Source organism: Peromyscus leucopus, chromosome 1 (genome assembly GCF_004664715.2).
Source record: "Peromyscus leucopus breed LL Stock chromosome 1, UCI_PerLeu_2.1, whole genome shotgun sequence".
Taxonomy (NCBI): Eukaryota; Metazoa; Chordata; class Mammalia; order Rodentia; family Cricetidae; genus Peromyscus; species Peromyscus leucopus.
Window position 1 is genome coordinate 55033039 of NC_051063.1, and position 24448 is coordinate 55057486.

Sequence of the window (24448 nt, forward strand, 5' to 3'; positions counted from 1 at the left end):
GGGCGATTGATAACCCGGAAGCGGTCGGCAGTGCGGCGCTGTTTAAAGATGGCGGCGGAGGAACCTCAGCAGCAGAAGCAGGAGCCGCTGGGCAGCGACTCCGAAGGTACGGACCGAGGGGAGGATGTCCTGCCCGGGCTGGCGGGGGCGAGGCCCGGCCGGCTGTTCCCGAGGAGTCCGGGAGGCAGGCCCGCCGGGGACCGGGCGCGGCGTGCCGCGGAGCTCCCCGCCGCCTCTCCTCCCCTCCCCCTCACAATGGCAGCAGGGCCGCGGCGACCCCCGGCCGGGCGGGGCGGCGAGGGCCGCCGCTCGGCCTCTCGGGCACGCCTGGGGCGGGGCCTGAGCCGCCCCGCCTCTCCCCGGCCCGCGGCCTCGGCGGGCTCCCGAAGTCTGCCGGCCCGGGTTCTCGCAGGGAAGCCGAGGCCTAGGCCCGGGCCGAGTCGCCCGCCTGCCCTTCCCCGAGCTGCCGAGAGGCGTAGAGTGACGCCGGGCTGCCAAGCACCAAGTCCCCGGCGGCAGCTCTCTTCTGTAGAGCTCCTTCTGGTCTTCCAGCCCCCTTGAGCAGATCCAGGCATTGTTTTTCTAGTTCTCTGGTTCTTAAAAAAAAAAAAAAAAAAGCCGGTTACGCCCTCTCCATGTCTACCATGAACTTGGGCTCAGGGGATCGAGTTCAGTTTCTCGAGTGGGAGGGACAGCCCTGTAGTAGGACACAGGCTCAGCTGAGAACCTGGGATAACCATGTCCCAAAGGATTGACTTTAAAAAGTCATCCGTCACACGCACACCGTACTCTTAACTCCACACTCTAGACTAGAGGCTGAGGACTAGGAAACCCAGGTATGCAGAAAGAAATAGTTCTCGATCACACATCTTAAGAAGAGTCGGGGACTAGAATTAGTATCTCCTGACCCCTATCCAGTGATTGCTTAGAGCAGGGTCCATAGGGAGAACTCCCAAATCCAGGGATGACTCTACAGAGTGCTTAGGTACTACTTGCTGCTGGCGGAATCCCAGCATATTTTGATGATGGGAGCAAGGTGTTGGCATTAATCCATTCTACAGGTGAGGGGAGAGGGCTTTGCGGTGCACTGGCAAGTGACCTTGCCAGGAGTCCGGACAGGAATCGTACAAATGTGGGCTTGCCCACAGCTCTTCATTGGTTTTTTGACCTTGGGCAAGATGGAGTCACCTTTGCATTTGTTGTTTGGAAACGAAACACCATTAACAATGCACAGGACCGCAGAAGGATAAAGGGTGTGTCCCAGTAAAGTGCATGCTCACAAGATGCTCACATTCACGTAGGGCTCCACCCCCCTGATCTTGCTTTCCCCGAGAGACTCTTCCCCAGAACATTCCCAGGATGCTGCACAGGACTGTTAGGCAGCAGGGAGGGAGGAATACAGAGCTGGAGGGCGCCTTGACGGGGATCTTGATTCTGTCACTTGATTTTTCATTTACTTTTTTTTGAGTTGCTAGAAATAGAAGCCACGGCCCACACCTGCAGGACAAATGTATCTTCTACCACTGAGCCTCACCCCCAGCCCGGTTTTCTTTTCTTCCAAGATAAGGCCTTGTGGTATTTCCAGGGCTGATCTCTAACTCCTAGGCTTCTTGATCCTTCTGGTCTGGTCTGTAAGTACTAGGACTTAGACCCGGGCTCTGTGATGCTCAACTGCCCTCTTTTTTATTTTATGGAGAATAGCTCTATGTAGCTCCAGCAGCCTTGAACTTGTGGTCTTCCTGCCTTAGCCTTCCGAATAACACCATACCCAACTACCTTCTCCAAAAGATGAGAAAGTGAAAACCTAAAGAGGAAGGACTTTGCCAAGATTACACAATGGAGTGTAAGACATGGGGCTCCAGATTCCAAACCTGTTCTGCCAAAACTGCCTGCCATAGAGATAGCCAGGCCCCACAGTTACCCTTGCTCGGCACTTCTTTTTTCTTCTTCTTTTTCTAGGTGTTAACTGTCTGGCCTATGATGAAGCCATTATGGCTCAGCAGGACCGAATTCAGCAAGAGGTGAGGGGCTGGAGAAGTTGGGGAAGCAGTAGCTGAGGACTTCATGGTGGGGATGTATAGTCAGGGCCTGAGGCCTCGTGCCTATTTTGAAGCCCTCCCCCTCCAGTCTATGCTAGGCACTCCATGCTTTTATGGGGGTTGCTGTACCACTGAATGACCAGCCCAGAACCCCTTTCGTAGGTGTTAGGCATGGGTTACTCAACCTCCTTGGCAGAGCATGATGGATCCCTGCCTCCTGCAGATTGCTGTGCAGAATCCTCTGGTGTCAGAGCGGCTGGAACTCTCAGTCCTGTACAAGGAGTATGCTGAGGATGACAACATCTATCAACAGAAGATCAAGGTGGGATCCTGGCCAGAGGGGAGAAGGAAGCCTGTTTCAGCCCTGCTTTTTGCCAGGCCTAATCTTTGAGAGGGTAGGGTGTTGGGAGGGACGGGACACACCTCTCATTGCTAGTTCTTGAAGTGTGCAGCCTCTGGACTGAGACCTCCATTCACATCAGATTGCCACTCAGCAGCTGTCTTCTTGACAGGTCCTTCAGTGTCTCTGAGCCCTGGGTGTCCTCATCTGTAAAATAGGGACAGTGAAAGCATCTGCCTGTAGGGTGGCTGTAAGGTTGAGGTAGGTGATGCCCAGGTGGGACCAGGTGCCGACTGGGTGGGCACTGACAACTCAGTACCCAGCCATGGGCCAAACCTGCTGGTGTTGGGATGGGTAGATGGGTTACACAGAGACCTGTCCTACAGTCTGTTGGTTGGATGTTTGTGGAGGACAGGCCCCCTGTGTGTGTCCCTGTTGGATCACTCAAACTGAGGCAGGTTTCTTTACCAGCCACCCCAAAGGCTGGGAGCAGTGGAGGTTGAATTGTGACCCTGGTATGAAAACAGTATTTAGTAGACAGCCTGAGGTGTTAGGAAATGGTATACTCAGTCTTCCTCTAAAGATCGTACATATATATACATATATACATATATATGTATGTATGTATGTGTGTATATATATGTATATGTGTGTATATATGTATATGTGTGTGTATATATACACATATACATATATATACATATACATACATATATATATATATACATACATATATATACATATATATATGTATATATATATATCTCCTCTACTTGGAGCTGGGGCCTTCAGGTGGCAAGCGGGTAACCCAGTGAGTGAAGCTGCCCAGAAGTTAACTGGGAGGGCACCGTCTCACAAAAACAGGCATGGCAGCCAGTGTCTGCCATTACTCCCCTGTTGTCAGAGAAGCCAGAGTGCATGAGCTTTCCTGACTGAATATTTGGTAGCTAATGAGAACTTAAAACATTGTGTAGGGCTGGGGCACAGCTATCTCAGCAGTAGCGTGAGCCTAGTGTTTGCAAGGCCTTAGGTCTGTCCTTAGCACCTGGGGGGAGTGTATGTGCTAAATAACCCCTCTTCAGCCTAGGTCAGCTGTACCTAGTTTGTGACCTGATCATCCCCCACTGCTGAGGGGTTTGGGATTTCTCCAAAATACATGTGAGGACAATAAGGCCCTGACTTTTTTAGGTCTTTGCTTTCCAGTTGTGTGACCTCAAGCTAGAGTTATTTTCTGCCTGTGGGGCAAGTCCAGGGAAGATGTTGGACTCACTGCTGATGCTGCTCAGCAAGGGCTTAGAAAGCTTGGGCTTTTCCTCTCCCTTGTGGCCAGTTAGTAGAATGGTGCCCCATCCAGGGCCAGTTGTCCTACTAGGCTGCCCTTGTGAAACCAACAGGATGATCCTCAGGTTCTTCCTGTCATTGAGTCATTCAGCAAAATGTTTAAATGTTTGAGAGAGCTGTTGGCAGCAAAGTACCTCAGCACCCTAAACTTCCGTTCTGTGTGCTGTGCCCAAGTCCTCCTGTCCTTCCTGCGCGGTAACAGTAGAGCCAGGCAGGCGTATGTACTTGGCTCCTGTGGAATGGACTCTGAGGATGTGAGGAGGTAGACATGAGCATTCCACAGGGTACCTGAGCGTATGTGCCCAGGGAGCTTAGAGAGCAGAGCGGCTGGACTCTGGGCAGTCTCTGGGCAGTGGTCATGTTACAGTTACCAGGCAGGTGCCCTGCCCCAGGCGCTGGAGGCACTTGCAGGTACTGGGGACTGAAACACAGTCCTGCTTCTGTGATGCTTACAGGGGACAGAACAAGACAGATCCAAACCTAAAGGTATGTGTGGTAGGGAGAGAATGAGGCAGGAGGATCAGGGCCAGCCTGGGCTACATATGGCAAAAACGTTGTCTCAACGCTGTACCACCACCCCCCACCCCCACACCACACGCACAGTTTGGTTGTTGGAGTTGGTTAGTACTGTGGAGAGAAGTGAAGGAATGGGAGAGTTTGCATTTTAAGTAGGGGTAATGGTTAAGAACCTTCCTGAAAAGGTGCATTTGATGAACAGACAGAAGCAAGATTACAAATGACAAGGCATCCAGGAGTCATGGGGGCTGAGGTGGGTCAAGAAGGGGACATCTGGGCAAGTGGAGGCCATCATGAAAGCCAGTTTGCCCGGGAGTGCGGGAGTGCTTGCATGGATGCAGGGAGGAAAAGGGCTTGTCTGTAAGGGACTGTTGTTTCGGGGTAAGGATAGGCTGCAGGGACAAGGTGGAGGCAGAGGGAGTCGTGAGGCATTGCGCAGTAGAACAGGAAGCAGGCGTGACGGACTAGCAGCGGCTGTGTTGAAGGAAGAGCCTAAGGGGGATATACTGCTGGGGAGAAATGAGTCGTCTGTGAGACTGTGGTTCAAAGCCTGGGGTAGAGCAGGTTGGTGCAACCCAGCTGTGCAGTGGAGCTGTCTGGGACAGTAAGGTGTAGAGGAGGCAGAGCATCAAACATGGAACTTGGTTTGTTTTTGGTTTTCAAGAACAGAGTTTCTCTGTGTAGTTTTGGTGGCTGTCCTGGATCTCACTCTGTAGCCCAGGCTGGCCCTGAACTCACAGAGATCCGCCTGCCTCTGCCTCCCAAGTGCTGTGGCTGAAGGAGTGTGTCACCACCGCCCGGCTGTTTTTGGTTTTTGAGGCAGGATTTCTCTGTGTAGCTCTGGCTGCCCTTGGAACTTGCTCTGTAGACAAGGCTGGCCTCGAACTCAGGAACTCGAGATCTGCCTGACTCTACCTCCAAAGCACTGATATTAAAGGCTACCACTGCCCAGCTTCAAAGGTAGAACATTGTCTAGGTTTGGTGGCCTAGAATTTCGGCACTTAGAAGCTTGAGGCCAGAAGATTGCTGCAAGTTCAGGGCCAGCCTGGGCTGCAAAGTGAGACCCCATCTCAAAACCAAAATGAAAGGAAAGAACTGTATCTGCGGACCAAGGGGTGGAGTTCCGTCAGGCCTCAGGCAGGAAGCTCTGTGTTTGGGGGTGTTGTAACTGGCAGGTGTCTTGAGGAAGGATACTGTGTGCTTTGGTGGGAGCCCTGCCCTTTAGAATGGAGAAAGAGGAGGAGTATCCTGGGAGAGAGCAGGGAAAGGAAAAGATGGGGTGTAGGGTTGCCACCCTCCAGAGGCTGGGCTGGGGAGGGCTGCCTTGACCCTGCTGTAGTAGCTCCAGGTTGTTTTTGACCTTGGTCAGACAAAAGCCTCCCATAGGAGTTTCTGTTTTTATTGGGAGACCTACCTGGATCTTATGTGCCTGTGGGGTCTATAAACTATATAAACTAGATTCGTGTCCTTGGATCTGAAGGAGGAGGTGAGCTGGTGGTGAGGATTGGGGTAGCTAAGTGGCAGATGTCAGGGCCATGTTCTCAGTGTGAAGGGACTCATTACTGAGCATTGCCTGAGGGTTGTCATCTGGCAGGTGTCTTGAGGAAGGATACTGTGTGGTTTGTTGGGAGCCCTGCCCTTTAGATTGGGGAAAGATGAGGGGTAGCCTGGGAAGGAGCAGGGAAAGGAGGGAGCAGGCTGAAGAGAGCTGGAGATGGTCCCTGCTGGGGCAGCGTGATGGGAAGTGAAAGTGGATGAGGAAATTGGTTTACCCTCAGACTGTAGGGAGAGCTGCTTTGTGTGGCCGGAGCCCTGCTGAGCAGAGGCACCTCAGGCAGCTGGGAGCATGGCCTGTCCTGTCTCCCTGCTTTGCCTTGCTTGGATTGAAAGACCTGAAAAGCCGCTTTAGTCAAAGACAGATGGGTCATCTGTTTTTATAAGCAAATGGCTCTGTAGCCAGTAGCACCCACAAGGCAAGCAGCTGGTGACACATTAGTGCGCGGCCTCCAGGAGCCTCCAGGGGAGGGCTCTGTCCAGTGTGTGACTTCCTGTCCTCTTCAGCAGTCTGGAGGTGGGAACTTGGGGCTCAGTTGCCACCCGCTGCCCTGGCTTGGCTGGGTGTTAAACTGGGCTGCTCTTCTGCAGGACCTCCACAAAAAGTACTCCTACATCCGGAAGACCAGGCCCGACGGCAACTGCTTCTACCGAGCGTTCGGCTTCTCCCACTTGGAGGCACTGCTGGACGACAGCAAGGAGCTGCAGCGGTACGCGGCGGGCGGGCGCTGGGGCTGCAGGCCCTCCGAGGAACTGAACCTCCGTGCCTGCCGGGCCTTAGGCCAGCCGTCAGCTGGGGCGGTGGAGGCTTCCCTTTGAACTTGGTGGGTGGTCTTGTCTGGGCAGGGCTGTGCGGCCCAGACCCTTCTTTTGCTGGCTGAGAAGCCCATGCTGGCCTCCCATCCCTTTCCACCACAGGTTCAAGGCTGTGTCTGCCAAGAGTAAAGAGGACCTGGTGTCCCAGGGCTTCACTGAATTCACAATCGAGGACTTCCATAACACGGTGAGCCCTGCTGTCTCAGACTGGGCCCGCAGGGAGGGTGCCTCTAGGCTGTGGAAGGGTGGCTTCTCCTCACTCGTTTTCCTCACTGTACCTTTTGTCCCTGGGTGGGGCAGTTCATGGACCTTATTGAGCAGGTGGAGAAGCAGACCTCAGTAGCTGACCTGCTGGCCTCCTTCAATGACCAGAGCACCTCAGACTACCTTGTGGTCTACCTGCGGCTGCTCACCTCAGGCTACCTGCAGCGGGAGAGCAAGTTCTTCGAGCACTTCATAGAGGGCGGCCGGACTGTTAAGGAGTTCTGCCAGCAGGTGCCACCTCCTCTTCCGCTCTGTCCTGGGACCCTCCTTTTCTCTTTGGTTTGAGGGTGGGGCATGCCAGGGGAAAGTGGGGGGCCTGGGGGAGGGGTCTGGGACAGGCCTGACCCGCCCCTGTGCCGCAGGAGGTGGAGCCCATGTGCAAGGAGAGCGACCACATCCACATCATCGCCCTGGCCCAGGCCCTCAGTGTGTCCATCCAAGTAGAGTACATGGACCGCGGTGAGGGCGGCACCACCAACCCACACGTCTTCCCCGAGGGCTCCGAGCCCAAGGTCTACCTGCTCTACCGGCCTGGACACTACGATATCCTCTACAAATAGGGCTGGCCGGCCTGCTGCGCCCTGCCTGCCTCCCCCTGCCAGGCGTTAGACATGTACAGAGGGGTTTTGGTTTTGGTTTTTGGTGTTTGTTTTGTTTTGTTTTGTGGTTGTAAATGGTCATATTTCACTCCTCCTTTTCCTGTCACACAACCTTCCATGTTTTATTAAAGGGGATGCTGGTGGTGAGCCGAGTGTGCGTCTCCCTGCTCCGCTGCTGTTCCCTACCTGCCCGCTGGCTGCTGTGTGTCTGGCTGTCCCTTCCCCCAGGGGGGCCCCCAGCTTTCTCCCTATCTACCCCCAAGCATTTCTGCCAAGAGAAGTTTGAGAGGGCTGGGTCTCCAGGTTCCTTGGATTTCTGCTTTCTACCCATCCACAAGGCCTGCCCTCCCCTTTCCTCCTTGACTTTCCAGGGTTTCCATGGGAACTTTTGAAATTCCTTGGGAACTTGGCTGGAGGTCTCAGGTCACCCATACAAAGCTGCCGCTTAGAGTTATAGATTGGCTGTTCTGGCCAGGGCCCCCAGATCACAGCTTTCTGCCCACCTCCAGGGGTCTGCATGATTGAGGAGTCCTGAGATGAGAGGTTTATGGGAGGAGGCTGGCCCAGGTAGGTGGAGGTGCTGTGCATCCTCAGTGGGCCCCAGGAGGAGCTGAGCTGGTATGGGAGGAACATAATGCTTGTGTCCAGGCAGGGCTTGCCTGTTCCTGTCCCCAGAGCCCTGCCTCTGCTTGCTTTTCACCCCTTTGCTTGGACCATAGCTGCATTACCTGCCTCCGTAGCTGCATTACCTGTCTCTTTGCCTTCTCCTCCCCACCCCCAGCACATGTGGGGTCTCAGCCCAGGCTGTGAGCTCCTTGGGGGCAGGCCCTCAATAAATGTGAAATGCTGCCGCCGCCGCCTCTGCTGTCTAGCCAATGCCTCACTCACCCGCCTGGCTCACCCAGGGCTCCTGTAGCCTCTTGAAGCAAAGACAGTGCCCAAGACACCATTCCCACCAAGGGCTACCCACCCCCACCCCCCACCCCCCACCGGGCCCCATCCAGACCCAGACCCCGGCACTCAGACAAGAGAGGCTGAATCAGACAGCTTTATTAAGAAGAGGCTTCTGAAAGGCAGGGCAGGTCACGCAGAGGAACAAGCTGTCGGCTTCCAAGACCTCTCAGAGTGAGGCGCGAAGTCCCACAGGCCCAGGTGGGTCTGAGGGCAAAGCAGATAGGGCAAAGGGGGTTCAGGACCTGTGGAAGCCCCTGGACCCTCCCTAGCTTCACCACCCCTCTGCACGGAGATGGGCAACAGCAGGTTGAGCGGGTGTTAGAGGGCCAGGTTAGTGTAGGGCGGCCACACCACACCGGGCCAGGCCCTGCTTACCAGTCCCATTCAGGGTGGGCTTCAGGAGCCTCAGGCTGGAAGGCAGAGGACAGTGAGAGCCGCCCCAGGGCCATGGGGGAGGGGAGGCTGGCCTGGGGGCGGCGGCCAGAGGAAAACAAGGGCACATACCTACTGGGAAGTAGTGGGGCAGGCGCTCCCGGTAAATGCCCTCGTCCTTCTCCAGGAACACACAGATGATAAGCCGGTCCACCTGAACAGGGATTGCTCGGATTGCTCAGCCTGGGCGGGCGGGCGGGGCCTCGGCCGGCCCTCAGCCCGGTACTGTGTTCCCAAACACACCCACCCTGGCAGGGTCTCAACCGCCTACTAGGGGGCATGTCCGCGGGGACTTGAGAATTAACTACCCATCATAGAAGGTTCAGGCTGCACGCTCGCCCCTTCCCATCGCTGCCCCACAACAAATAAGTCCCACGGAGGGAGTGGGCCTGGGGAGGGCAGGTACCCACTGGCCACACCCGCCCAGAACTAGCTGCCCAGCTCCGGCCTCACCTTGTCTCTGTGCTGCTCCAGCCACTCCCGCAGCGCAGCCAGCACAACTTCGGCTGCCTCCTCGTTGGGGTATCCTGAGGGCAGGGTCTGGTGAGTGCAGATCTGGGCCCGCCCCGCCCACCTCGGTCAGTGGGGCCCTCACTGCCCTGCCCACGCCAGGCCTGGCTTCTCCAGACTCACCAAACACGCCTGTGGAGATGCACGGGAAAGCCTGGGAAGGGACAGTGAGACGACATGGAGACGGGGTCACTAGATGCCTCCCGGGCCACCCCTGCCCCTCGCCGCCTGGCGACTCTTACCACCGAACGCAGCCGGTGCTCCAGTAGCAGGTCCAGGCTGCTCAAGTAGCAGCTGCGGAGCTCGGCTGCCTGGCTGGCGCTGGGCTGGCCCACAGCGATGGGCCCCACTGTGTGGATGACGTCTAGGGCAGAGGGAGCTTCAGTCAGACCTAGGTTTCCCCTGCCATCTTGTACACCTGCGGTACACACGTGTGCCCGGCCCCTCGCATGCCACCGCTGAGTGGTGCAGCACAGTAAAGCTGTCCCTTCGCTCGCCTGCTCTCCTGCCCGCTGCAGCGCCAGCCCCTTTCCGTCTGCGGTCTGGGGTATCAGAGGGGCCAGGCCCTTACACTTAGTTAAGACGCCCCCCTGCGGTTGTGGGCAGCTCCTCTCGTGCACTCACGCTTGGCCGGCAGCCGATAGCCGCAGGTGATCTTGGCTTTGCCGGTCTCGCAGTTCTGCAGGGTGCGGCACTCGTCCGTGAGCAGGGGTCCCGCGGCCCGGTGGATGCAGCCGTCCACTGAGGGGCGGGGGAGAGGGAGCCGGGACGGGAGAAAGGAGGAGTTGGGTTCCTCTCATCCCTGAAGGATCAGGCATGACACCCCAATCTGGAGAAACTCCAAGGCTATCTATGCCTTGGCCCACCCAGCATCACAACGTTCTCCAAGGCCTCTGGCTGCTCTTGTCACCCCTTGCTTCACATCTAGGGAAACCGAGGCTCTAAGGAGCAGCAACTGGCCCTAGAGCGAAGAGGCACGGGGCGACCAGCAGGGGGCGCGCCTGGCCCACCCTCTTGGTTCTCTGTCCAGGACGCGCCCTCCCGAGGTCACCTGTCATCTCTACTCGGATCTAAGAATCGAGTGGGATCCTAAATCCCACCTTTTGACAAGGCCATGCCAAACTCTAGACTTCATTTAATCCCATCTGAGGAACCGAGGCCACCTTGTTCCAGATGGCGGATCCAATCCGGGGCCTAAGCCTGGCTTTTCCAGCTCCTTCCCATTGGACCAGGCCTCGCAGGTGTCTCTAGACTCTCAAAGCCTGGTGAGGTAACGAGCATCCTGCTGAAGGAGGCCAGGCTTGGGCTTGTTTATCCAAGGGAAGCTCTTGGGGCTCTCTGTAACCCTGGGGACCCAGGCCCAGATAAACAACGCTTAATGCTTCAATATCCCAGTCAGCAGAGGCCCCGACCAACTCTGCTGCTGACTCACCCAGGCACCATAGAGCGTTGCCCAAGCTGGCTGGGGCCGGCACTGGTTTGGCCTGCCTGCTATAGGTTTTCTCTTGCTTTGCCACCATCGCGACTGCGAAATGGGGACAGTGGCCCCTGAGAGCGCAGGGCTGGTGAAACGCAGGCCTGCCCTCCAGAAGCTCCAGGGCTTGGCGTCAGCCAAAGACCATCGGCTCCTTTTTGTCTGTTTGTATGTTTTTGTTTTTCCAGACAGGGTTTCCTCTGTGTAGTTTTTGGAGCCTGTCCTGGAGCTCTCTCTGTAGACCAGGCTGCCCTCAAACTCACAGGGATCCGCCCGCCTCTGCCTCCCGAGTGCTGGGACTACAGGCGTGCGCCACCACCGCCTGACTCTGGCTCTATTTTCAACAGGTTCCTAACGTGAGACCCTTTCTCCTTCCTGCATCCCTCCAACTTCTCGGCACAGGTCCTGGCACACCAAGTGAACGCCACCCTCTTCTTCCTGCTGTTTTTCTCTTGGGCCCTAAGGGCCCAATTAAACCTAATTTTCCACTTTGCTCAGAACTGGCACTGGATGGCTTTCCCAGAGTTGGGGGACTCTGGGAGTGGCCAGGCAGGGTCTTTCAGTCCCCTGCCCCCTCTTCAGAGCCCCAGTGAACCTGTGTGCAGCCTGGAGTTCACCAGCATCACAGTGTAGCTGTTCTGGGGGTGACCCAGAGGACCCGGCACGACACAGAACAGTATCGGCAGGAGGCTGTCCTGGAGCTCTCTGTAGACCAGGCTGACCTCAAACTCAGAGATCCGCCTGGGTCCTCCTGACCACGTCACTCTAATTCTCTGGGTCTGATAGCAGTGCCCACCTCGTAGGATGTTGAAAAATGAGTTTTGGGGGGTGGGGTCGTGCTGGAAATGGAACCCAGGGCACACAGCACACAGTCCACTAAGTGTAACAGCCTTGGCTGTCCTGGGACTCACTCTGTTGACCAGGCTGGCCTCGAACTCACAGAGATCCACCTGCCTCCCGAGTGCCGGGATTAAAGGTGTATGCCATCAAGTCAATAATTCTTGTTACTTAGTTAAGCTGTGTCTGGGCTTGATGAGATACAAAGTGAGTTAGCCCTTATTCTAACATGACCGTGTCAGGCTCACAGTGTGCACAGGGAGTCCATGGAGTCTGAGGTGAGCACGGGGATTTATACAGATCGCATTCCTGGAGCCCATGGGCCCTGCCCGGCAGTCTCACGCTCCTGGCACTCCGCTATCTGCTATTGCAGTGTGAAGCACCCTGCAGGTGACCTTGGCTGGCTGCCAGTCATGTGGAAGTGCGGCTCGGAGGATCTGTGTTTCAGAGACGCCACGGTTCCTGCTGAAGTGGACAGGCCTGTAGTCTGGCCTTGGGGGCTGATTTGGGAGTGTGAGGACACAGAGGACCGGCCCAGGAGCTGCCAGCTTTTAGAGTAGGGCTTGGACCACATGACTGTGACACCCTGTGAGTGTCCCCCCAAAGCAAAGATGAGGGACAGGCCCTGGCCACCACATCTGTGTTACCTTCCCCCACACAGACTTGTCCTGGATGCTGAGTCTCAGCTGCCTGGTCCCTACCGCCCACGCGTCAGCCTTCCCCATGTCCTGAAGCAGATTTTTCCACTGGGCAGAGTGTGGTGCCTTGTGCCTTTAATCCCAACACTTGGGAGGCAGAGGCCAGTGAGACTAAATGACAACATCCTGTCTCAGCAGACAAACGATAGCAACAACACCACACACCTAGGCCTGTCCCCAGGTCAGTAGACAGCCTGGGTCTTCCCTGGTTGTCCTCCTGTGTCCACTTCCTGTCTACTAGGTCCGGGATGCACATTCCTCCATTGTGGTGGGGCCAGTCTGCCCCCCTCCCTCCCCGACGGACCTCCTTTCAGTAAGCACCTTGGGGAGCTGAGCCAGTCCCATTGATTGTCTTGTGGGAGCCTCACGCCCCGACCCAGGGGGTGCTACTAACCCCTTCATAGAAGAAACTGAGGCACAGATAGCAAAACCTGGCTCAGGTCACACACTGGGCACTGAAGGTTCGGGGCCTCTACTGGACCACGATGTGGCTGCCTTTGCCATCCCCCACCTCCCTCCCCTCAGAGGGCCAGTGTTTGTCCTCTTCCAAACCCGTTCTACCATCTTTTGTATCCCTGCCTCTGCCCCTCTTCACCCCTGCAGTCTGGTACCTGTCCTCTCCCTGAATCAGTACATCCCCCAGACATGCCATGGGGACCCTCATCTCTCTGGACTGTTCAGCTCACCCAGAGGGCTGTCTGCTCCTGCCACCCACCAAGGCTTTCTCAGAGACACTAGCTGTTTCCTCCTGTCCCCTGAGCTCTCCTGTTCCAGGCCTCTCCTCTGCTTCTGCCTCCCTAGTCCCTCCTACATCTCCCTGAACCCCAGCCCCTGCCCTCCTGTCTAGTCAGTCCCCCAGTGCCCGGGAGATGCTGAGGGACATCTTCCTGTAACAGCGTGGACAGACCCCTCACCCTAACATTCAGCTCGGGACCTTCAGAAGACACCTTCCTCCTTAGCCCCGTACCATTCTCTCCAGCAAGGAGGGGGAGCAGAGCGGGGCTGGTAGGAGCAATCCCATGCCAGGGGCAGGGGCTGGACAAGGAAGGGCAGGGCAGGGACCAGAGCCTGACCCCTCCAGACCAGCCAAGGCAGGCTCCAGGGGGACCACTCCGGTAAGGCACTGAGGACTATTGGCTGCTATTTAGGGTGCTGTAATATTCATGAAGGGAAGATTAGATATTTAAATTTATTCAGCAATAAATGTGTCTCAGTGGGGGAGCATTCCTCATGCTAAACAAACAAGCGAGCAGGGGCTAATTAATTATTTACAGGAACAAGAGGAGCCAGTGGCCTAGGGGACACAGAGGGCAGCTGTGCCCCTGCCAAAGGGTCAGATACCCCTTTCCCTCTGCCACTCTGTGGAGCTGGCCTTTTTACATTCTCTTCTGGGATTTCTCTTTCCAGAAATTCACATCAAAGATTGCTGATAGCTTTGGGCTAGTTATTCAACCTCTCTGAATCTCAGAGCCTAGGTGTCCAAAGATTTGTAGGAACGTTGACTTAGGCTGGAAGGGAGCCAACAGGTGGGCAACCAAAAGCCAGAGAAGTCAACAACTTTCCAAGGTGTCATGGCTGGAAGTGGAGCCGAAACCGAGATCCCTAATGCTACACCCTGTCTTATAAGAAGTGGAGGTTAAGGTTCAGAAAGACATGGCCACTTTCTCAGAGTCACAGAGCAAAAGAAGATTCTGGGTAGCTCTCACCCCTGCCCTGCCCATCCTGGGCTCCTGTGGACTCCCCATCAGAGGGAGAGCCTGGAATGGGGGCCGAGTTCGTAGTGACAGCCAACTCAGCCTGGGAGACACAAGCCAGGAGCTTCCCAAAGCCAAGTCCCTCTTGCCCGGCTTTCCCACTGTTCCCAGGGTACAGTCTCCTCTCTGTGCCTGAGTTTTCTAGGCTGTCAGCTTAGTCCTCCTCGCTGGTGAGGGACGAGGCTACACCTTTGTTTATCACAGCGTCAGCATCACAGGTAGGTGGCCCAGGTTCAGCTGTAGACCTCAAGGACAGAGGCCTCCTTCCCAAGACAGTACCTTCTAGGCTAGACAGGGGCTATGGAGGTGTGGGGCCCTCTGTCTTAGAAGGCACAGGGGACCTCTCCCCATCTGGACATCTAGTCCTGCTTGGGCTCTGGCCTGGGGACAGCTCACAACCACCACACCTTGGTGCAGCATACAGCTGCCAGTCAGACCCTGTGTACTGATGATCCCTTCCCACTTCCCTCCCAGAAGGAAAGCCTGGCTGAGCAGGTGGAGAGCTGAGTCCGCAAGGAGTCCTACCTAAGGCAGCTTCCCGAGCTGCTACCTTTGGGCTCCTACCCACGAAGAGGGCTCTGAAGACCCACTGGGGCCTCGGGCCCTTCTCTCCTGGCTTGCCCCACACTTTCTCCTTCCTTCCAGATAGATCTTGGGGACCCTGATGCTGCCCAGTCAGAACCCCTAGTGCCTCTGCCTGTCCTCTCTGGTCCTTCATTCGGCGGACAGCCCCATGCCAATCTCTGCTCCAGAAGAGGCTTGTGCTGGGCCCAGGGAAGGACATAGAGCCCAACCTCCAGAGATCGCATCCTGGAGGTGCCCAGGCGGGTGGGCGCCCCGGGGAGAAGACGGATGGACGACATCACTGCGATGTGATCTGAAATTCATTACGGGGTGAGATCAGCTCCTTAAACGAGGATTTGAAAACATTAGGGCTTCATTATGTACACAACCACGGTACCTCATTCATCATGCAAAATCACTCGCGTTATTAAAGATCCCGTGGCAGCCGTGTGCAGGGCCTGGTGGCATCTTGCCTGTTGGGGGCAGGGCATGAGTGCAGTGGCCATGTGGCAGGGGCCGGAGTTGCTGGGGGAGGATTGATTCCCATGCTCCCTTCCTCAGGGAAGGCCAGCTGCTAGGTAGGATAGGGACTGTCTGTTTCCCCATCTGCAAAATGACCTCGCTGGAGGTAGTGTCCTGTGGTGGGTGCTCAGGAGCAGGAGCTTCCCGATAACCCATGAACACCCAGAATGTTTGGCTTCCTAGGGCACTGTGCTTCCAATGATGGCCAGGAAGGGGCAGCTGGTGACCCAGGGCCTCTGCTTGGTTAGGGAAGGACCTGACACACTCTGCTCACAAAACTTCTTGTGGCTCCTGCCAATCCACAATGTGAAAACTTCAACTTTGACAGAGCAAGGCAGGACTCTCTGAGACCTGGAAAACTATATATTGTGCCCCATAACAAACATGTAATAATAGGGCTGCCACGGGCCAGTCCTGTGTGTCACGGTGCCAGGGAAGGGACAGCAGTGCTGACGTGAGAAGATGGAACAGGACAGGAGGTGGGGGGGACACATGCCCATTCAGCTATCCAAAAGGTCCCTGTAGCATGGGACACTGTAGTGGAGCTCTGGGTAATAGAATCTACTGGAAGGGACAAAAGAGGAGAGCCACAGCTCATAAATCAGGGCAGGAGTGCAGCCTTGGGGGGCAGAAACTGTGGCTAAGGCATCTAGCGATCACCCTAACACAGCGGGCCTATCTGAGCAAGCAAAGCTCTTTCATTGTTCCCTCCCGTGACTCACACTTCTCAGTGCTGAAGGCGCTGCAGCCCGGCTGCTGCAGACAGCCCCAGGCCCAGCCCCTTGTCCACCAAGCTTCCCAGCTCTTGGGAGCCCCTCAGCCCGGCTGCTGCTTCTGGATCCTGCAGGCGGCCCAAGAGGGACAGGACCTCGCACACCCTGGCTGCCAGAGCACCCAAGGCAGCCCACGGGCTATGAAGGTCACATTATCCACTGAGTCAGGCCACCATTCATCAGGACAGCAGTGTCAGCTCTGCCAAAGGCCATGGAAACAATCACAGATTAGCAGCCGTGATGGCAGCTTACAGCTCGGGAAGAATCTACAGGAAGGCCACTCTGGGGTCCGATGCTCAGAGGCCTTCCTTGCTAATCTTCGAAGGGACGGAGGAGAGTGAGGAGTCGAGGGAGATGAGGAGAGAGCAATAGAAAGGATGGTGAGTCAAAGGAAGCAGAGCGAGGTTAGAAAGGCACAGATCCAGTGCATGGGAGAGGAGCCATGGAGAGGAGCCACAGAGAGGAGCCACGGAGAGGGTGCCACCGAGGACTGGGTACTGTGTGAGAGGACAGAGGACCCAGCTGCACTCACAAGTACCAGGCTGTGGCTAAGCACCGCAGGTCATGGACAAGCCTGCACCCAGCCCATGCTGTCCACCTTGTGCTTCCCCTGCAGTGGTCTGATGGTGTGCATGGGGGCAGACAGGTCTTAAATGTCATCAAGGGCAGCAGACTCCCAAATACGGTTGAAAACGGTGCAGGCACCGGGCAGGCCCTCTAAGCCTAGACTCGGGGGGTAGCTAACAGGAGAGACCATGCTCAGACAGGAAGTCAGGGCAGGAGGGCAGAGGAGCAGCAGCAGCAGGTGCAAAGGCCCTGTGCTAGGGGATGGCTGTGAGGGATGCTCCACCATCCTGGCCTCTCCAGATCAGCATGTGGTGCCGCGATCTGGCCGTATGGATGAGGCAGTGCCAGGTGGCTCAGGAGCGGAGGTGTGGATAGATGGGTAGATGAAGTCCCGGGCTCCCGCAGCTTTGTGTGGGACTGACAACTTGGAAGGCCCAGGCAGGGACTGGGGGGTGAGGGCCAGGGCTTTTCCCTCCCTCCTACCCTGTTTTGCCCTCCTGTCAGGGACCTGCCTGACCCCAACCATTGGCTCCTGGAGCTGGCCTTTGGGGGCACTGGCTGGCTGGGTGCAGAGATGGCGGCCGTGCCGGCAGAGGAGGCGGCCCTGAATTAATCTGTCACTAAGACTTGGCCATGGCAGGCACAGTCATGATTTAGATGAATAATTGAAACGCTCTGATACATTTATTATCCCTTTAGTGCAAAAGTGGCAGAGAAAGACGAGGGGTAATTGAAAAAGAACGCACAAATCTCCCCGAGAAAGCCGGCTCCTCATCGCCAAGTAAACATCTCAGAGCTAATAAACAGTTGAGGCGCTGGGCCCTGTTGATCCCCATCCTGATTTAGGACCCGCCTCCCTCCTTACCATACAATAGGAGAGTGTTTGAGACATCTGTGATTGAGCCAGTGACTGGCTTTCCACAGGGAGGTAAAGGCAGAGGCATGGAGGAGATTGGCCCGGTGCTCACCAGCTTCTCCAGGAGACTAGGCCTGCCCTAGGCCGCCAGGCCATCTTTCCTGGGTTTCTCCATCCTGCTACCCTGCTAAACTCCTATTCACCCTTCAAGGCCCAAGTCCAGCATCCCTTGCTTGAGAAGCCTACTTCTTCTTCTTCTTTTTTTTTTTTTTGGTTTTCCGAGACAGGGTTTCTCTGTGTAGCTTTGCGCCTTTCCTGGAACTCACTTGGTAGTCCAGGCTGGCCTCAAACTCACAGAGATCCGCCTGCCTCTGCCTCCCGAGTGTTGGGATTAAAGGCGTGCGCCACCAACGCCGGCTTTTTTTTTTTTTTTTTTTTAATGCCAAATGCTGTTTATCGAAGGAGGTCTTAAATACAGGCTTACAGCACAATGGGAGAACCCTGGAGGGCAGAAGTTCACTACAGATGTTTTATAATCTTGCATCTAAACTGTTAACGCCCATTATGCAGAATACACAGACAAGGAACTTCCCTTAAGCATTCAGGAGGTAGAACCCGGCAGGGAATTAGCATAGGGAGGATATCAAGGTCAAGGTCAGCAAGCAAGGCAACAGTTACCCAAAACGGGGGCCAGGGCCCTACAGGTCCCCCTTTTACTAAAAAATGAGGAGAAGCCTACTTCTAAATTGAGTCACTTGAGGGCAGAGTAAAGTTCTGAGTCCCAGCAGACAATGGGTACCCACAGATCTACCGTCTCCCCTCAGCCCTGGGGCAGACACATACACACATGAAGAGCAGAGTGTCTGCTCTGCCTGTGCTGGCTGAGCAGAGGCCACAGTGAGGGGTCCCCAGAGCTCAGTGTCCTGGGCCCTGACCCTCACAGGAAGGACATTATGGTAGAGTGAGTAGAGCACAGTAAGGTACACGGATGTTCCTAGGGCCAGAGCTAAGGACAAAAGTGACATACCAGGATGCTTGGCCGGTGTCTGCTGGCCTGTGGCTGAAGGGACAAGGCTTATCCAGAGCCATCATGAGCAAAGGACAGAGGGGGGCAGGTAGAGACCTGAGCCCTGCAGGAGGAACTTCAGGCCCCCCATGGAGGTTCTAGCATCTTCCTGGGGTCAGAGTTGGTGATGTTGTAACAGATGTGTTGTATCTGAAGGGAAGGGGGCATGTCCAGGTATCTGGCCCACTCCATTCAATTCCAGGTGCCGGTCCCCACCAGTCCCTGCTCCATCCCCCCATGGCCTCTGCCCTGTACCTCCACCTGTCCCAATCTTATTAGCAGAATGACAGCCCCAGCTGCAGAGGGGGCTCCATAAATCTTAGTTGTGTTGTGATGAGAGGCTGTACTCCAGACCTGTTTCCTCCAGGGTCACTGCCCACCCATCTCCTCATCAGGCAGCCTCCCTGCACCCCTAAGGCCGAAAAGGGAGTCAGAGCACCCCATGGTCTAGGACAGGCACCAGGATGCCTGCAAGCCATCCCTTTGCTCAGCCTACTTCTACGGGCTACCCTCAGGGGCGAGTCCCTCCCTTCATGGGGCAGGCTGCCTAGACAGACCCACATCGCGGTGACTCCTTTCCTTCTGAGGAGACAGAGTGGCCTTGCCCAGCTCAGGAGGCGGGTGCGGCTGCAGCCTGGCGGGGAAGGCCTAGAGTGCAGAAGTGTGTCTGAGAGGCGGTTGAGGGCCTTGTGAGCCGCAGTAGGGGCCTTCGCTGTGATTCTGAAGGAGGTGGGGGTTTTGAGCAGGACAAGAGTAAAAGGCCCACATGTCTTCTTCATTTCTTACCTTCCCCAGAGGGACCACTAAAACTCCCGCTTCCCACAAGGCTCCCCGTGCTCCTACGGCTTCTCTGACCTCCTGGCTGGAATCTGAGGTCTCTGATCAGCTGAGGCTCCCCACTGACCTTTCCCCTTCGTCTCCAGGCTCTGACCTATCTGTTCCCTCCATCCACTTCTCACCAGCCCAAGCCTACCTTCCTCCCCAAAATCTCCCTGCTGATGCCCAAGCTGAGCAGGTGCTTCTGGCTGAGCCCTGATGTACCTGGGACCTCCCACTACCCTGTCTTGGCTGGCACTCTTATATACCTGGAGCTTGGATGGGCAGACATCAGGCCTGACCCCCAAGCAAGATCTGTCAGCGTCCAGCTCACAGTCCTGTAGGCGATAGGTGCTGAGTACTGGGTGGTGAATGAATGGATGTGGGATGGGCACTGTGGGTAGGGCATTGTGGATGGGGCATAGTGTCACCAACCATGGAGGGCCCTGGTCCTCTCAAAGGACCTACCCATGGGCACCCAATCCCCATCCCGGGAAGCAGTGACCTCCACGGGGACAGCTAGAGGAGAATGGGGAGGGAGGAAAAGCATCCTCAGCTACAAACAGCCCCCTGCATCCTGGCTGGTCACCGACAGCTCTTAGCGCTGTGCTTATTTATTCCTGACCTTCGCTGCCCCTTTTATTTTTCCCCCTTTTAAAACCTGGCCTGGGCCCCGCCACCGCTGCCGTAAACACGGCCCCCGGGATTTATCCGACGGCGCATTAACCCCTGGCCCCTGGCTCACCAATCATCCTGCCGCTGTGCAGACAGTGGCTGCCTGGCAGCTGGGGGCTGAGGTGCTGGGTGGGTGGTGGGAGGCTAGTCGAGGCAGATGTGGGGCCACAGGGATGCCCCTCTAGAGGCACCTGCTGCATTGGCATGCGTGCCTGATGGGCTGGCCGCCCTGTTCTCCACCAGAGTGGCTTCAGCATCTTGGTGAGTGTTAGAACAGCACCCGGGGGTGACTTCTGTGTCCCCTGTCACTCACCCATTCCCCACCTGGTGATTCAGAGCTTGCCCTGTGCAGGCCTGAGACACCGTCTGGGAATTCTCGGTGTAGAAATGGATAATGTGCAGAGACTTGAGAGTGGAGAAACTGAGGACAATTAGCAAGGAGCTTCCAACGGCCAAGCAGGTGCCAGGCACAGAGTGGGGCTCTGTCTACCATCCCACAGGCCCCATTTACAAGTCAGGAGGCTTGAGTTCAGATGGTGATCACCCAACAAAATGCCCAGGCCTCCAGCTTTATGAGTGGGCACACCAAGGGTCCTGAAGGATGGAACAGGAGACGCATACCCCACCCCCAGCCCACCCTTATCCGAGATGCAGAAGGTCTGTGTACTTACCTCCTCCACCTCCGAGCAGGGAGTTGTTGGCTGCAAGACACAGAGAGACAAGAAACAGGTAAGTGTGGAGGGATGGGAGAAGGGGCTGTGTGGGCAGAGGGACAATCCAGCAGACTGGAATCGGGGAGCCTGGGTCCTGAGACTCTGGGCATGGGGGCTCCCAGCCCTTTGGGCAAGAGCCAATGACGGGAGTATGGGGAGCCCAAGTAGGCCTGGGCTTATAGGGGGACCAGGGGGTAGGGGCACAGGAAGGCCACCAAGGCCACCTGGTCACCAGAAGTAGCGGTACACAGGGTTGTGGCATGCATGTGCAGGTCAGGGGACAGCCAGCAGGAGCTGGTTCTCCCTTTCCACAATGTAGATCCCAGGGTTCAAATTCTACTCGTCAGGCTTAGTAGCAGGTGCCTTCACTCGCCTAGCCATCTTGATGCCCCACCCCCTTCCAGACAGAGTTTCCTGTGCTTCAGACTGGCTTCAGCTCACTAGGCAGCAAAGGGTGGCCTTGCTGTACTGATCTTTCTCTCCCAGCTCCCAAGTACTTACTGCCATGCCTGACTGCTGTGTGTTCTGCTCATTCTCTTTTACCCTACACTGTTTCCTGAGACCCAGCAGTGCTCAGGCTTCAGCACAGGTATGGGGAGGCCAGGGCTGTTGTGGAATATAATTTGACTAGGCAAAGATATGTTATATTTGTTTATGCTGCAGAATATTACTTTAACTGTGCAAAGGTGTGCTACATTTGTTTTTTTTTTTTTTTTGAGACCGGGTTTCTCTGTGTAGCTTTGCACCTTTCCTGGATCTCTCTCTGTAGACCAGGTTGGCCTCGAACTCACAAAGATCCACCTGCCTCTGCCTCCCGAGTGCTGGGATTAAAGGTGGCACACACCCACTGCCAGGGGCTACATTTGTTTATGCTGCACTTGTTTAACAATGTCAGGATGTGTTATATTTGTTTCTCTTGCCTGCCTAAGGCACCTGATTGGTCTAATAAAAAGCTGGACAGCCAATAGTTGAACAGCAGGAGAAAGGATAGGCAGGGCTGGCAGACAGAGAGAATAAACAGGAGGAGAATTCCAGGCTTAAAAAGAAGGAGGAGGAACAAGAGAAGGAGGAGCAAACAAGGGACATATCTGGGCAAGAAGCCAGGCAGACGCCAGCCAGCCAAACAGAGAAGCAGTTAAAGCAAGATACACAAAAATAAGAAAGGAAAAAAGGCCGGGCAGTGGTGGCACATCCCTTTAATCCCAGCACTCAGGAGGCAGAAGCAGGTGGATCTTTGTGAGTTCGAGGCCAGCCTGGTATACTAGGACAGCTAGGGCTACACAGAGAAACTCTGTCTCAAAAAACTAAAAAAAAAAAAAAAAAAAAAAAAAGAAAAGAAAAGAAAAAGGTAAAAAGCCCAGAGGCAAAAGGTAGATACAGAGAAACAGGTTCATTTAAGTTAAAAGAGCTAGCCAGAAACCGTGCCTACGCTAGCCTGAGCATTCAAAACTAATAGTGAATCTGTGTCATGATTTGGGAGCTGGTGGGTGGCTCAAAAGAAAAAGCCTGGCACACAGGACAGCGGGGTCCTTACCCTCATGACCCACCAACTGCCTGGTAACACAGATGGAGGCCACTAAGAAGGGACTGCACATGGGGCATGGTGGCGCACACCTTTGATCCCAGCCCTTGGGAGCCAAAGGCAGATGGATGTTTGTGAGTTCGAGGCCAGCGTGGTCTACATAGTGAGTTCCAGGACAGTAAGGACTATGTAGAGAGACTCTGTCTCAAAAAACGAAAGAGGAGAAGGAACTGTACCCAGGCAGGGTAAGTGCTGCTATCGAGCTAGCAGGAGGCCGCGGAGCATGTACACCTGACAGAAGAGAGGCACTGTGGGCCATGTCAGAGGCCTGAGCACCAACCAGCACCTGGTGAGTGGTACCACCTGGCTCCAGGCCTCAGTTTCCCGTGTGAAATGGGAAAAACACCCCAGCTCACAGGGTTAGGGTGAAGGTCATGAGAAAGGAGTCAGCTCTGGCCGTGCTATAGAAAGATTCCCTGCTTCCTGCCTGGTCTGGAGGGGGCCCCTTCGTCAGAGAGTGTGGGCCTGTCACCACGGCTGCCACTTTCCAGATTACATCTTGCTCTGCCCTGCTGGCTGCCCCTCCTGCCTTACCATGTGGCCATGTGGCTGACCTTTAGGTAAGGGAGATTAGCAGCCCCTCTGCCAGAACACCAGGGCTATACTGGTCAGTGCCCCTGCTCAGCCTGGGGTCCCCCTTTGGCCACAGGCCTGCATCCATAAGGTCCCAATGCTAACCAGACAAAGAGTTAGGAAGGCCACAGGTCCCCCAAGATCCAGTTGCTACCCAGGAGGCCTGGGTAGCAGGGGCCTGGCTCCCAGGCTGGGCCCTCAGCTCCTCGACAGGGCTCAATCTTCCCCCACCTTCCAGGCCTTTCTGTTTTAGGGTTAGGGGCCAGACTGGTCTAGGGCTTCCTGTGAAAGCTATGGATGCTGCTAAGTGGTGTCGGGTGGCTCGCAGTGGCTGGTCTCCCAGACCTGACAGCTCTTCGCTTGGGGAATAATTAATTCCACAGCCTGAAAACCCAGGGCTGCAAGTTGCCACGTTACTTTCGAGATTAATACAAGCAGCTAATTAAGATGGAGAGGCGAGGAGCGGCCGGGTGCTCCTGGATCCAAGCAGGGACCATGGGGACAAAGGAGGAGCCAGCTGAGCATGTAGGCAAGGTAGCTAGAGAGCCTACAGGGTAAGAGCTGAGGTCTGCCACCAAGGGGACCCAAGGGGCAGGGCGCAGAGGTCCCATTCTGGTCCCCAGAAGCGCTCCAGGACACGGTTCTATGGAAGGAGCAGATCCTTAGCAAGAGACAGTCTGCCGCTCTCTCAAATGACGCCATTTATCATCACAGCAAAGGCACAGGGAGAGGCTCCTGTTCCCATTTTACAGAGAAGGATACTGAGGAGAGAGAGAGAGAGAGAGAGAGAGAGAGAGAGAGAGGGAGAGAGAGAGAATGGGACAGTACAGGTGTGGGGTTGGGGGAGGGTGGGAGCGCATTTCAAGGGCTTGTGCGTGCAGGAAGCCCTGGTTCGATTTCCAGGGTCGTATATACCAGATATGGTAGCGATGCCTGGGTTCTGAAGCCTGTGGAGGAAGGAGGATCACAAGTTCAAGGTCGTCTCCTACTACATAAGCCAACCTGAGCTACAGGAGACCTTGGCTCAGAATAAATAAAGACTGAATCTGCCTCGATTGCTCCACTCCCCGCAGGCCTGTCCTCCTGCAGCCCTGTTTAGGAAGCAGCAGTGGACGAGGCACCTGAGGTGGGCCCAGGCCTGACTCCAGCCCCCTGAGCCCCGGGGCAGCGCTGGCGGCTGTCGGAAGCTGCCCTCCACGGCCCTTCCCACCTCCCCCCATCACCTCTCTCTTAATTAACACCGGCTGCAAACAAGCTGGCTCCTGCTCAAAGAGGGCACAGTGCCAAATGGGTTGGCAGGGAGCCTTGCTGGGGCAGGAGAGGAGGGGCGGGGGCCTGGCCTGGACGCAGCGGACCCCAGGCAGAGAGAATGTCAACCCCACCTGCCTGGCACTCCAAAGTCTCGCTCTGTGTGGTCTTGCCCCTGAGGAGGGGCAAATGGGATGAAGAATGACTGATGTCCGGATGAATGACTGATGTCCACCCAGCCAGGCTCCGAGAGAGGAACGGGGCCTAGGACAGGCCCAGTGTTGGAAGGGTAGGTGAATCCTGGGCACCTTCTTGGCCTGGGCAGAGGATCTGTGATCAGCTGACCTGCCCATACACAGTCTTTT

General features: G+C 55.9%; 2 protein-coding genes across 2 annotated transcripts in view; one reads left to right on the forward strand and one right to left on the reverse strand.

Annotated features, from left to right (window-relative positions):
* On the forward strand, positions 1-8323 carry Otub1 (OTU deubiquitinase, ubiquitin aldehyde binding 1). The gene is made up of 7 exons (XM_028853733.2): positions 1-106; positions 1960-2021; positions 2263-2361; positions 6382-6500; positions 6709-6793; positions 6907-7101; positions 7233-8323. Exons 1-7 carry the CDS (start codon positions 49-51, stop codon positions 7428-7430), a joined length of 816 nt encoding a protein of 271 aa, XP_028709566.1. The 5' UTR covers positions 1-48; the 3' UTR covers positions 7431-8323.
* A 180-nt stretch (positions 8324-8503) lies between these two features.
* The window catches only part of Macrod1 (mono-ADP ribosylhydrolase 1), a 149440-nt gene continuing 133495 nt past the window's right edge, over positions 8504-24448 (reverse strand). Inside the window, 7 exon segments of the mRNA XM_028853682.2 lie at positions 8504-8627; positions 8928-9009; positions 9309-9382; positions 9489-9519; positions 9608-9729; positions 9990-10106; positions 20639-20668. Coding sequence (XP_028709515.1) covers positions 8590-8627; positions 8928-9009; positions 9309-9382; positions 9489-9519; positions 9608-9729; positions 9990-10106; positions 20639-20668 — 494 coding nt within the window. The 3' untranslated portion in view covers positions 8504-8589.

Coding starts and splice junctions, on each gene's coding strand:
- Otub1 (XM_028853733.2), top strand. CDS start 49: ATGGCGGCGGAGGAACCTCAGCAGCAGAAGCAGGAGCCGCTGGGCAGC. Junction 107..1,959: donor GCTGGGCAGCGACTCCGAAG/GTACGGACCGAG, acceptor TTCTTTTTCTAG/GTGTTAACTGTCTGGCCTAT. Junction 6,794..6,906: donor TCGAGGACTTCCATAACACG/GTGAGCCCTGCT, acceptor TGGGTGGGGCAG/TTCATGGACCTTATTGAGCA.